At 36.5% G+C, this 13,847-nt stretch overlaps 1 protein-coding gene across 2 annotated transcripts in view; it reads left to right on the plus strand.

Annotated features, from left to right (window-relative positions):
* Window positions 1-13,847, plus strand: part of LOC147388815 (zinc finger FYVE domain protein) — a 79,787-nt gene that overhangs the window by 1,084 nt on the left and 64,856 nt on the right. Inside the window, exons 2-5 of one of the 2 annotated variants that reach the window (XM_086419114.1) lie at window positions 2,573-2,717; window positions 10,638-10,913; window positions 12,648-12,815; window positions 12,933-13,148. In XM_086419114.1, the coding sequence (XP_086275240.1) occupies window positions 2,573-2,717; window positions 10,638-10,913; window positions 12,648-12,815; window positions 12,933-13,148 (805 nt within the window). Of the gene's footprint in view, window positions 1-2,572; window positions 2,718-10,591; window positions 10,914-12,647; window positions 12,816-12,932; window positions 13,149-13,847 lie in introns of those variants that run through there. The other variant, XM_086419115.1, reaches the window with a different exon arrangement.

A 13,847-nucleotide genomic window follows, 5' to 3' on the forward strand; every position in this document is an offset into this window, starting at 1 on the left:
CATTTATTTTTCTGGTGAACCTGATTGAAAAGACTATATGTTATTTCATTTTCACTTTGGCCGATATTAATCTCTACAAATTTGAAAAAAAAATAGTGTCAATGGTATCGGCATGTACCATGCTCTTCTAGCTATGATTAAGAAAATTGGTGGGATTGAAGTTGTTGGACATGGATTTATTTTCTTTGAATAATTATAGATTCGATGACACTTGAGTGCTTTGCAAGATTTGTGTCTTTCCTTGAATAGGAAAAATCATTCTAGAATGACCCTTGAACAAGGATCAGCCTTTCCGCTTGATTCCATTTTCTTACACCCAAAATCTCCCAATTTCATATGATCCATTAGTGTGGATCTTGGGTAGGGCTGTGAGTTTTCATACAGTCATTATATGGAAATATATTATTTTCTGGTAGAGTGGGTAGTGGTTCTACAGTTGGGTTCTTTTGTTGAAACTTGTGGAGAAATTAACTAAATTTTATGTGTGCCCAATTTCAATCATTGACATAGGCGAACTCTTTATATATTTTGATTTTTTAGAAGTAAATTATTTGCATTAAAACAGGAGAAAGCACATAAAAAGTGAAGTGAGTAAGAAACTCACTCTTTCCCTAAAAACAGGGACCCTAGAGCTAATCAGACCTTAGCTCCTTATCCAGCCATCAAAATCTTCAAACTGAAGTCCTTTGAAGTCATCTAAAATGGATGTCCGAGTAAAAAGAAACCCTTTATCTTCAGATAAGTTGAATGCAGGTTTTCTTCCTTTCCTTGAAAAACTGATTGATTCCTTTCCTCCCTTATGGCCCAATAAGCCATAAAAGGCAATACTCTAAAAAAGTCATTCCTCGTCTAGGACTTTTCCAATCCCATCCAATGAAATATCAATAATGCCATTTTAGACAATCCAAAACTATTTGGACTCACATTCTCAAATTACAAACCGTATTCCAGTTCTATGTAAAATCCCCGTTGGAACATTTTGAAAATGTTTACACCGAAAGAGAAGAAAATGTGAGATAAGGATGATGATCTCTTGCAATGGCCTGGAAGCATTTTTGGAGACATGAGCATTCCTCCCCTCCCATAACTCCACGGCAGAAGGCAACAAACTTCTTAAGGTTCTTTTCATTCCCGAGGAAGCCACTCCAAACACATACTTCACCTTAAACAACGACAACAACAATCTTAAAAAAGTCCACAATAAACAACATAAAATTAGACCAAACCTCGCGTGGCAGATTGCAATGCATGAGAATATGATCTGTGGATTCTCCATCACCCTTGCACAATGAAGATCTTCTTTTGAACAACTGCCCAAAAGAAAAAATAAACCTTCAAAAAGAACTTTTGGATCCCAAATTGATGATTCAAGAAACGAGGATCAATCCATCTAATCTACGGAGTGTTAAAGGGATCTAGCTGAGAAACTCCCATCCCGACTGACCTCCCATCTCCATAAATCATATTTCTCTTTACTCAAGGACAGATGGGAGAGAATATTAGAGAGCCTTGAGACTGACGTAATCCCCCAATCGTTGCAGGCTCTTCTAAAGCAAAGTCCCACTAAATAACTGCAGACGATCTCACAATGAAATTTGTTACTAGCAATGACGTATGATAAAGTGTAAACAAAGATGGAAATTGGTCCCTTGAGCTCCTTGGACTACACCACCTGTCTTCCCAAAAATGGACACGTTCCTTTTGCCAACCTTGAAACCAATTGTATTTCAAAATTCAGGGAGCACCTTAGAAATGCACTTCCACATGTCACAACAAAAGGGCAGACTGACTCCCACTTCCCAATCGAACTCCAACTTGCCATACCTTGCTTAGATAACACGGCTCCTCAAACTCTTTAACTTTGCATCAAGGCGTTAAAACCACTTCCCCAAAGGTGCCTTGTTCATGAGCTTCATGTTACAAAGCCCAAGCACCCTTGCTTTTTGGATTTGCAGGTAAACTTCCAGCTAACAATGTGATTAACTACTTTCACACTCCTTGACATTAAGAATAGGAATACCTGAATAAGAAATAAATGGGATAGAATATATTGTACTCTTAATCAAATCATCTTGCTTCCTTTGGATAAATTCCTCGCCTTCCAAGAACTAGGCTACTCACCCTTTCAAGCACATGACCCATTATCCAATTAAATCATAAAAAATTCCTATTCTCTGTTATTTTTTTGTGGCCATTCTTGGCCATCCACATGAATTAAGGTAAGTAATAATAATCTGGATGGGAGCCTCATATGATAATAATAGATTCATTGGTTGTTTGGATGGCTGATTTCCCCCAAGATTGACTTCCTTAAAGAGAGCGCTCAATAAGCCCACTTTATTTCCAACCTTGGGAAGCTTTTGCTGACCACATTTGTTTGATATGCTGAGACAACATCTAGTGGCGTGGTTCTTCTCCGGCTTTTTGTTCTTCTTGTTCACTTTTTCATTTACCTATTAACAAATCTCATTTGTGAACATTAGGAATGCAGTTTCCAAAAATTTACTATTGAATTTTGTCTCTTCAGTTCTCCAATTCTTTATCAACTTTTTGTTTGTCATGTTTTTCCTAGGATGGCTTTACAAGATCTCACTAAGAAGATTTGGTCGCGAATAAATGGTTTTGGAAATACATGGCATGCTATACGAGAAGAAATGCTGTTGATATATGGAGAAGCTCTTTCTTCAAACTGCATACAACTTGTGCAAATGATTCAGGTTGTAGAAGTCTTGGTTAAACTACTCTTTGTAGTAATTTTGATTACTTTAAGATTTTCTGTTATAGCTTTGCTTGTTTCTAGTATAATCCTTTTATAGTGGGGTACATCATTATGTTCCCCCTTGATATGGTTAAATATTTTAACGTTTGGTTTGATCGGAGGGTTTTGAGTATGCTATTGCCCTTCACATAAGAATACAATCTTTTGTAGTCCAATGCTTTCAATGAGATCATCTTCAGTTTTTGTGCAACAAATGTAGTATAACATTGACTTGCAGCTGCAATTAACCTTGGCTCACGTATCTAAAGAAAACAATAGTGACATACCTATGAAGATATTTCAGTTGTGGAATTACTTGATTGAGACTAAAATTTTTTGTCGGAAGAGTTCTTTTTTAATTTAATTTAGTTCTATTGGGAGATGCTGTGTACACTTTTATTCTGACAATTGTCGATTTTATTAAAGTGCAAAATGAAAAAGATGCAGTTTAGGAAGTTGAGGAAACCTACTAAGGGAAGGGAGAAAGCGATATCAATCATAACCCTCTCTCCCACACAATATGATTTCATGTAAAGAAAAGTTATTCAAGGTATAACGAGCAAGGTTTACTATCTCAACTCGATGCAATGTCTTTTTTGTTTTGATGGGTAAGCTGGACTTGAGCCTACGACCTCAAAGCTGCTTTGCGATATGTCAAACCAACTGAGCTGTGGGCCTAAGCCTAATCGATGCAATGCCTTGGTCAGGAGGAAAACTGAGATTGTCTCGACTGAGCATAATCACCAAAGTTGCGACTTTTTCAAAAAGTTATGATTAAATCGTGATTTTAAAGACTCATGATTAAATCACGACTTTTTGAAAAAGTCGCGATTTAAACAAAAAAATGTGATTTCATGGTCACTTTTTAAAGTGTTTTTTCACAGACCATTTATTCTTATAGTTTAAAGTAGGATTTGACGATATAAATGATAACACTACTTTGTAGAAAAAAATAAATTAGCCTAACACTATTTCGATTTTTGTCGTTTTTTCTGACTTTTTCCCTTGCCGACTTATTACCGAACCCCAACTTGGTGACTATGGACTGAGACATATCGAAACATCCGAGATAATAGTCATTCTGTTCTTGACGGAAACATTATGAGACAATATGGAACTTTAAACCATTATAACGTGGACCACATGACCATGTGAGCTTTGATTTTCATGGTACTAGCTTGAGTTTCTTCTTGTTAGGTTTTCAACAATCCGTCAATTCCTTGTCTTCAAAAGGTCCTGGCAAATTGCTGACAGAAGAAGCCTCCATAATGAACACCCACAAGAATAGAAAGAATGAACTGGCCTCAAAAAACATCCAGTCGATAATGTTTTTTTTTTGGGTTCTCAAATGGCCAACCACTAAAATCTTGTTCAAAGAAGTGGTCTAGGCAAAAAAATTCACCTTAGAAGGATTTTAAAATATATTTACTTGCCATCTCTATTCATATCAATATATTGTTTACTTGAAATAACATCCTAGTAGTAGCTGTTTTCATTAGTTTTACCATTCTATTTGGCAGTGTACAGAGTAAAACATGTCTTTTTTTTATTCCTACATTGTTTGAAATTTTATTTACATAAGCAACAATGACAATGCAAAAGATTGGGTAGAGTTCTTGGTATGTAATGTTATATCAATTATTGATAAGAGGGCGAATTGAAAATTGCACTGCTCAAAGGGAATTTACTAGCGGATGGGTCGGCTAGATGATAAAAAAAGGATAAAGGTTGTGATGTTTGACAACTACCCTAAAAGAGATCAAACCTATCCATAATTTCTGTTTTATATCTAAGGGGCATAGGAAAATAGTTTGATGGGCTAAGAAAGTCAATTAGGATATCAGAGAGGGGATGAAAGGCAAGTGTCTGAATGGCTTCCGCAAAAGATATTTGGCTTTCAACAAACTTTTGCGGGTCTCATATGTGGACCACAAAAACCAGTTGAAAGGTCTCGTCAAGGCAATTGGTAGGACTCACAAGGAAGGGATTCAATAGGGAGGTGCCGATTTCGAGAGGTTTATATTGAGGGATTGCTGTGCAGATCTCAAGAGGTTGACATTGAAGGATTGCTGTGCAGATGGGACTAATTCTACCACCCTCAAGGATCAATTGACAAGAACTAAATCAAAATGTCTAGAGGAAATACATAACATGATCTTTATTTTAATTTCATGCGTGGGTGGGAGAGGGAAGTTGTAGTGGGGGAAAATGTTCTCTATTATGGATCTAAAAATTATGTTGTGAAATGCGAGAAGTTTGGGAAGCAGGGATGCATAAAATATTTACAAAGAACACGATTCATGGTAATGCAAGAAAATTGAGAAGATGAAGGGAAGTTCAATAGCTTTTGATTTTGTGTTTCTTTGACCATCTGTTTGTGGGGGAATTTCGGGTATATTGTAGAGGTGAAGGATGGATGTCGTAGATAATTTTGATAAGTGCTTGTTTGGTCTGTTTCATGGTAGGTAAGTAGTTTCTTGATTGCTGATAGGTGTATAGACCTACACATACGAGTTTGAGGTCGGAGTTTTGGGAGGAATTGGATAACATCTATGGTCTTTAGAACATGCCTTGGTGCATTGGGGGATATTTATGCATTTTTTTGTGAAAAGTGTATTTTAGATTCAATTAATAGTAAAGAGAGGTCGGTGGTCGAGATGACCAACCATTTCAAAGAAGCCTTAAACATCCATGCTACAAATAGATTCCCATTTGAAAAAGAAATCTTCAAAAATAGAATTTGATGATGCTAATAACCTCTGTAGAAAACGATTGCTCTTTCCCTTAAAAATTTCAGTTGTTTCTCTTCTTCCAAATCCCCCAACAAACAATAAAAGGGTTAAGGAACCATAATAGTCTCTCGCTCGAATGAGGATAAAACTGACCTAGGGAAACATTTAGAATAATGGAATAGCGACATAAAATGAAACCATATCTTAGAAGCAAACGAGCAATGAAACATGCTCAACTGATTCACCAGAAAACATACACATGCTACATCAATTGACAACAATAATGGTACAAGGCATAATATTATCAAGTTTGCTCAAAGAAAGAATGAGAGGAACATAAGTAAGAGAGATTTTGCACACTTTGTGAATAGAGTCCATCTGGTTGAGAACTAAGAGAATACCACTGTATGAAGTCTAGAAGAATTTCTTGTGTTGGACAATTGGGAATCAATTTTTAGTTGTTAGTCAGATTATTCTTCTTAGACCAGTTTTGGATGGTAGAAGATTATCCAAAATGGCATCTTTGTTCATATCTGAGAACATTTTTCTTGGAGTCAAGTTTTTTGGTATTCTTGTGGTGTATTATGGTAGGGTTCTCTTCAAATTTCAACTAGGGTTGGAGTTATATTCCATACGAAATTGATAATCTGGAAGTTGAAGTTAAAGATGTGGGATAGGGAGGGATCCAATAGAGTGGACTTGTAAAATGAGTGTGGTGCTTGCAGGGGCGGAGCCAGGATTTAACTCATGTGGGGGAAATGTAAGAGTGGAAGGTTTTTTTGTGAGGGCAATGAAGATTGTAATTTTTTTTGTGGGGGCAACATAACAATGGAAACTGTTTTGTGGGGCAACTAAGAGTGTAAAACAAATTGGGAGAGCAATAGGGGCAGATTTCTTTATTCGTCATTATTTTTTATTGCAATAGTTCATTACTCCAAAGAAGGTTTGAAAATTCTTATGGGGGCAAGTGCCCCCATTGCCCCCACTCTAAATCCGCCCCTGGGTGCTTGAGGAGTTTGCTTAGCAAATACAAAGGAAGGAGTGGGTTATCTATCATTTAAAGATGGAAGTAGAAGGGTCACGCAAAGGAGTTTCAAGAGTAAGCTTGCTGAGGAATTTTTTTATTTTTGATTGGTAGCTTGCTTGGAGGTGATTAGTTGGCAACAAAAGTCCAACATTAGATGGTTGAAGGGAGGAAACAAAAACAAATAGGCTTTCCCGTGGTGTAGCTAATTTAATAAGGTGTCTTGAAATGTATTCGGTATGAAATTGATAATATTGATAATGAAGTTAAAGACATGTGATAAAGTGTATCATAAATGGGTATGATACTTAATTAGATAGCGTAGCTAGATATGAAAGAAGATGGGCTTATCTATTTGTTGAAGATGGAAACATAAAATTGATCCAAAGGAATCCCAAGAGTAAGCTTGCTTGAAGGAGTATTTTTTTGGTTTGCCAATCTACTTGGAGGAGATTAATTGGAGACAAAACTTTGGCATTAGATGGTTGAAGGGAAGTTAAAAAAGCACAAGGTTTTTCCATGGTACAGCTAATGCAACGAGGAGGGGCAACAATATTTTGAGATTATGGGCTAGTGGGGACCTTGAAGATGAATATAAGGTCAAAGAATAAGTGTTTTTTTTAGTACGATATTCTAAACCATTTGGTGGAGACAAACCCCTGATGATATTGGAAATTAGGGAAATGAATTGTGCTCTTTAGGGGGAAAAAAGTTGTGGAGGTTTGAGGGGCAAATGGGAGTCTTTAGAGGCCTCTAATTTTGGCCAAATATAGGTTGAATGGCAATGGTTGGGAGAGTAGGAAAATGAGAACTTCATTTGGGTGCAGTGTGTGGAAAGGAAGCGACATATTTCTTTCACTATTTTGGGAAATACTAGAATTTAAAGTGGCAAGAGGGGACAAGGTGCTACTGTGGGAGGACCATTGGTGTGGTGATGGTTCTTTTATGGAGCTGTTTCCTGACCTTTATTTTATATCCTCAAAAAAGAGGAGACCGATCCAAGAGTTCATTATTATGAGGGAGGAGGAAGTGTCTTGTGATTTCGGATTTAAAAGGAATCTTCCAAAATGATTTGGATGTCCAAGCAATTGTTGATGTCATGGATCTGATATCTTTTGTGGATCTTTTGCATTTAAAGTGGGAAGAGGGTACAATATGTCATTATAGGAGGATCGTTGCTGTGGTGATGGTCTTTTTATGTGGTGGGTTCCAGGCCTTTATTTTATATCCTCAGAAAAGAGGAGACCGATCCAAGAGTTCATTACTATGAGGGAAGATGAAGTGTCTTGGAAGGGATTTTAATGATTTGTAGGTCCAAGATTTGAGGGTTTGGGTGTAGTCGTGACAAAAAAACTTCTTGGTAAATTCTCTAATTCCTTAGCTGAGTTAGTTCCTTCCTCTTGTTCAGAGTTATTTGGGGACATAAAGTCCCTTTCAATGTAAATTCTCCATTTGGATTGTGATTTTGAACAAGATACTCACTTCAGATAAGATTATATATAGGGATTTAGTTTATGTAGAGTTTTCTTGCATGTGTCAATCTGGGGTGTGGCGTGGAGGAATCATCTAGTTACTTCTTTTTCATTGTAATTTTGTATATGAGTTGTTTTGGTGCCTTTCTAGTGCAACCCTTTCATTTTCCATAACAACTCTTCAAAGAACCACCTTTTGAATTCTTTGAACACTTTACTCCAGTAGAATAGAAGCCCAAGAATGCTAATTAAAACCTCCTGAACTAAGTGCTCCATTCTCTTCAACACCCTACAATTTCTTTCGTCCATATCCCCCTACATATGGAAGTTTAGGAATCAAAGGTTTTAGGTTATCCAAAAAGTAGGGTTTAAAATGGGTCGGGTTTGGGCCGGATATGAGTTTGTCCATTTCCAAATTTTTTATCCGGATTCGTATGCGGATCTAAATATGACTCGGATCCTAATAGTTAAAACTGTATCTGACCCATTTTACTTTCATTAAATCCATATCCAGATCCGATCGAATTAATTGATTTGGGTCGGGTCAGATAATGTCAACCTGTTCAAGGTTATTTCAAATAAAATTGCTAAAATGTGGCCAAATGATGACTTGAACTCAAAATCTCTCCATTTTGAAGAGAGGCTTTGACCACTACACTCTACCATCGTTGGTTGATGAAAGATAACTTGAAAAATATAAAATACAACTTGCAAAGTAATATATCATTCGGATCTTGGCGGATATAGGGATGGATCCATATCCGACCTGGATCCGACTCGGGTCAAGGGACATCAACTCATATCCGAACCATATTTTAATTCGGATATACTTTAAGGAACCAAATTTGCTAAATTCGGATCACTCGGATTTTAGATAAAATATATCCCATTTTAAGCCCTACCAAAAAGTCATTGCTTGGAAAATTGTTGTGGCGGTTTGAGAGAGAAAAAAATAATTTGTGGAGGAAAGTCATCAAGGCTAAATATGGGGAGAGAATGTTAGGTTGGGAGAGTGGTGAAGTGAATTCTTCGTATGGTTGTGTAGTGTGGAAATGTATCATAAAAGGCTACAATGATTTTCAGAAGTGGATTGTGCTTAAAGTGGTAAGTGGGAATAGTATCCGATTTTGGGAAGACATTTGGTGTGATGAGACAGGTTTATCCGAGCAATTTTCATTGATTTATGAGCTCTCCTCTAAAAAGGAAGAACCCATTTCGGCTCTCCTAAATTACTCTGGAAGTGTTATCTCTTGGGATCTGTGTCTAAGAAGGGCTCTTAACGATTGAGAAATTCAGGAGCTAGTTGACCTATCTTTGGTTTTGGAATCTCAGTGCTTGGCACAAACTGCTAGAGATATGTGGGAATGGACCGGTAACAAGGAGAGAAGGTTTTTAGTGGGTTCTTTCCAGGCCAGTTTACAGTCCCAAATTTCAGTTTTCTTTCCAAATAAAACTATTTGGGGATCAAGGGTTCCTTCTAAAATTTCTTTCTTTGCTTGACTAGTTGTCTCCAACAAGCTTTTGACCTTAGATCATTTCATTTCTAGGGGTTTTACTACTACTAACTTTTGTTGTTTGTGTCGGGTAAGTGGGGAGACTAATGACCACTTGCTATTGCATTGTTCTTTTGCTTCCAAAATTGGGTCTCATTTTATAAGTTTGTACATTTTGGATTGGGTTCTCCTTGCTTCCTTGAATTTCCTTTTTTGGAGTTGGGGCCTTAATGTTTTCATTGGTAGGAAAAGAGTTCTATGGGCTTTGCTTCATTTTACTATTTGAAGGAGCATTTGAAAGAAGAGAAATAGGAGAATTTTCTTGGATAAGGAGGGTTCTACTCATGAGTTAATTTTGATGGTTTTAGGTTATTTTGTTTTTTTGTTGCAAGTTAGATGTAGCTTTTAAAGGGGCTTTCTTTGAGGAGTTTGTATTTTAGTGGGACTCCTTGTGTTCTTTGTAAGGTTTTTTTGCTTTTCTCTCCCTTTGTACTTGCGGCTGGTCATCTCGACCTCTGTCTTTAGTAATATATCTCTTTTACCTATCAAAAAAACATATCGAAAATGAAATCTAACTTCAGTGGATTTGCACTAGAAAGAACTATAATGGATAATGGATTTATTTTGTGTGTGTGTGAGTCTTCTTGTATTCAGTGTTCTGGGAGCTAGATATCCTCGAGCTCCTTTTTTTCTTGCAATAAAATTCCACTTCTTGAAAAAGTAGTATAGAGCGCTAGACTTGGTTGTTAAGAAGAAAAAATTGTAGATTTCTAACCTATTTTTTTCAAGGACTTGTTAACTTATTTTTTTGTTGTTGTTAATAATATGGAAATCTTTGATTAGGCATTATGTCAATTTTATGGTGGTTTTATTCTTATTAGAAGTATTGCGGTTGCCCTCCCATTCTAACTTCTGCATTTTTTTCCTTTTTGGATGTTGTTTGTATTTGGGCTTTGCCACTTCTCTTGTTTTTTTCCTCTCTTCTGTAGTATAGCAATTCATTTTTCTTTAAAAACTTAAACCTAATCAGCTAAACAGTTGAATTACTCTTCTTGAACACGATTGATTCAAGTTTCTTAATTTGGAAAGTTGCATTATTATTTACTCCGCAGGTTATTCAAGATGAATTACTTTCTGAAGAAAGTATTTACTCCACAGGTTATTCAAGATGAATTACTTTCTGAAGAAATTCAGATGTACAGAGCTTCTGATGCCAACTGGATCCCACCTTTAGAGCGTCTTCAAAAGTACTTCATAGAATTGGGGAATGCTGCTGATTCGGATCACAAAACTTTACCCCAGAACATGGCCATCAATTCTTGCATGAGGGACATGTATCACTATGCTCGTGTCTCTGGAGTACACACACTCGAGTGTGTTATGGATACCGCTCTCTCTGCTGTAAAGAGGGAACAACTTCAAGAAGCTAGCAATGTATGTGTTTAGTATCCTACATAAATTTATTGAGTACATCACAATGGACAATGCTTCTATGTTATTCTTCTGTAAATTAGACATTCTTTACATTGAACTAACGGGGTCATGTGTATTGTGTGTGGTGCTCAATGGAATTGTCATTCAAGAGGTGCTAATGGGAAATTATAAGTATTGTATTACTTTTTCCAACCTTCTTGTTAGTCATGATAAATCAATCTATTAAGGTTTATCACAGAAATTTTAAATCAAATAGATAAATTTTTTTAATAGTTCATAATGGATATCATTGGAATGATTGGGAGCTTTCTAATGGATCCATTTTTATATAAAACGGAAATTTTTTTGCGCCTAAGAGGGTTACCAATTCAATTTTTGAAAAGAGAAAATGAAGTACCACACAAGTTTTCTTTAGCAATGGTGAAGACTTCTTTAGTGATGTAGGACCATTAGAGGAAATGAAGGTTTTCTAAGGAGTTTTCAAAGATTTGGGTTAAAGACATACTAAAGGGCTTAAAGGAAGGGATTTTTCTGCAAAAAATCAGAAATAGATATTTTGTGGTTTAAAATAGTAAAAAACGCAATAAGATATGATTTATAGGGTTTCAGGTATGTTGGAGAGAAGGAATGGGTGAAAAACATGGCTAGAAGTGATACCTACAGCTAAAGGAGTTGATTCATTGCTTTTGAGTTGAAAAGACTGAAATTTCCTAAATCTAGAATCAAGGTTCATTTTATGGGTATTGCATGTATGTAGGGGATGTTTTGAAAAATGATAACTCAAGGGTTGGCTTTGGTGAGTGTTGTGTTATTCGCCTCTGCTCCCGAGTGTCACGGGCTCACGTATTGTGCCCCAGTTTGACCTGTGACCTTCTTATATTCATAGTTGTTCCTTCCCCATCCGATCGATCTTTTGGGGCAAATGATTTGTCAACATGGGTTTGAATCTCCTCGAAGGAATTTTCCTCCCTTATGGGTGAGGGGGAGTGTTAAGTGTTGTGTCATCCGCTTCCGCTACCGAGTGTCATGTGCTCACATATCATGCCCCAGTTCAACCTGTGACTCTAATATTCATAGTTGCGCCTTCCCCATCAGATTGGTCTTTTGGGGTAAATGGTTTTGTCAACAGGCTCAAAGTTTTAGTGTTGAGCCTAGTGTAGTCAAAATGTTGGGTGACACCCGAGCTACCATTGTCACTTAGGAAAGCAAAAAAATCAAATAATATTAAAAAGATTATTAATGTGGTTGCCGCAGAATTGGAAAATGTATGCAACATTAGATACCTATTTGGACGACCACATAAACTGGATTTGATAAATTTGTAGCCTGTTGTAGTTATTATTATTATTACTTTATAGAATGGTAGACTTGGGAAAGGCATTCAAACAGTGAGATTTGTTTCCATGGTCATTGAAGACAACTGTATTTACTAAAATATAAGAAAGAAACAAGTTTTGTATATTTGTCTCTGTCAGTTTCTGTGTAGAGCACATTTAACATTGATTTTCCATATCTAGCTGAGGTGAACACTTAAACTCCTAGAGTCTTAGGGCCTTGGAGTGACTGCTTTTTCTACCAATGTCTGCCTAGACCCTTTTTTAGGTGCTATCGATCCTAGCCAGGCAAAGTACTCCCTAAGCAAAGCACAAACTACACTCTGTGAGTCTCATGATAATAGTTGAGATGGGTATCACCTATAATTTCACTGATCACACATCCATTTTATCTTGACAGGTTCTTTCGCTGTTTCCCCTTCTTCAACCCCTAGTAGCTGTTATGGGTTGGGATCTGTTGTCTGGTAAGACTGTTGCTAGGAAAACAATGATGCAACTTTTGTGGACAAGCAAGTCTCAAGTACTAAGGCTGGAAGAGTTTTCTCTCTATGGAAAGCAATCAGATGAGGTATCTCTCCTTTTTGACAATATGTATGTATGTATAAATGTGGGTTTATTACATTGATTTGGTCATATATGCACAACTATGAAGCGTTTGATGATGATTGGTAATTGCCATTGACAGATATCTTGTGTGGAGCATCTTTGTGATATTTTGTGCTATCATCTGGATCTTTCTTCTTTTGTTGCTTGTGTCAATTCTGGCCGTTCATGGAATTCAAAACTCTCATTATTATTATCTAGAAAAGAACAAAAGATGGATGAAGATGATGATGCTCATTCTGATCCTTTTGTTGAAAATTTTGTGCTGGAACGACTTGCTCTTCAGACACCTCTGCGGGTAAAATATATGGTTTTATATTATGTATTTGATGAATTTATGGAATGTTAGGATCATAATTATATAATACTGCTGCAGTTGTACATCATATCTGTCAATGATTTTTCCAATTTGGAGCATTGTGAATGTGCCATGCTGTGATAATTCATGTGCAGTTGTTGTATCCAGTTGTATTTCATATGCTGGTCTCAAAAGTACAATTGGGTGAATGACTTGGTGGAGAAGATTACTTATCAAAAAAAAAAAAAAAAAAAAGACTTGGTGGAGAAGATTGCCTTGTTTGTGACCTTAGCAAACTTTACAAATTTGTACATCTACTCTTGTATTTGGTGGAGATGGGATAGAATATTTTAGAGATTTGTTTAAACATTTTTTGCGCAACTATTTTTTTTTTGGGAGCATGTTTGCTTATTTCTTTCTTCTTTCATGGGGAAGAATTTTTTTTGAAAATGCAAAGAAAGATACTTGACTAGGAGGTCGAGGAGACCTGCCTTCAAGGAATAAAAAAGATACTAAGAAACAGGAGAAAATAGGGGCTAACCATACATCTCTCGCTACAATAGCATCCCATTTGAAGACGAAATCTTTACAAAACCCTACATTCCTTAAAAGCCTACTGTAGAAAATTGATGCTCTGATGCCAAGTATAAGAGATTTCTTTCGTCCCCTGCAAATACTCTCTATTCCGTTCCTTCCATA

This window comes from Akebia trifoliata, chromosome 12 (genome assembly GCF_017979445.1).
Source record: "Akebia trifoliata isolate Shusen 1 chromosome 12, ASM1797944v1, whole genome shotgun sequence".
Classification (NCBI taxonomy): Eukaryota; Viridiplantae; Streptophyta; class Magnoliopsida; order Ranunculales; family Lardizabalaceae; genus Akebia; species Akebia trifoliata.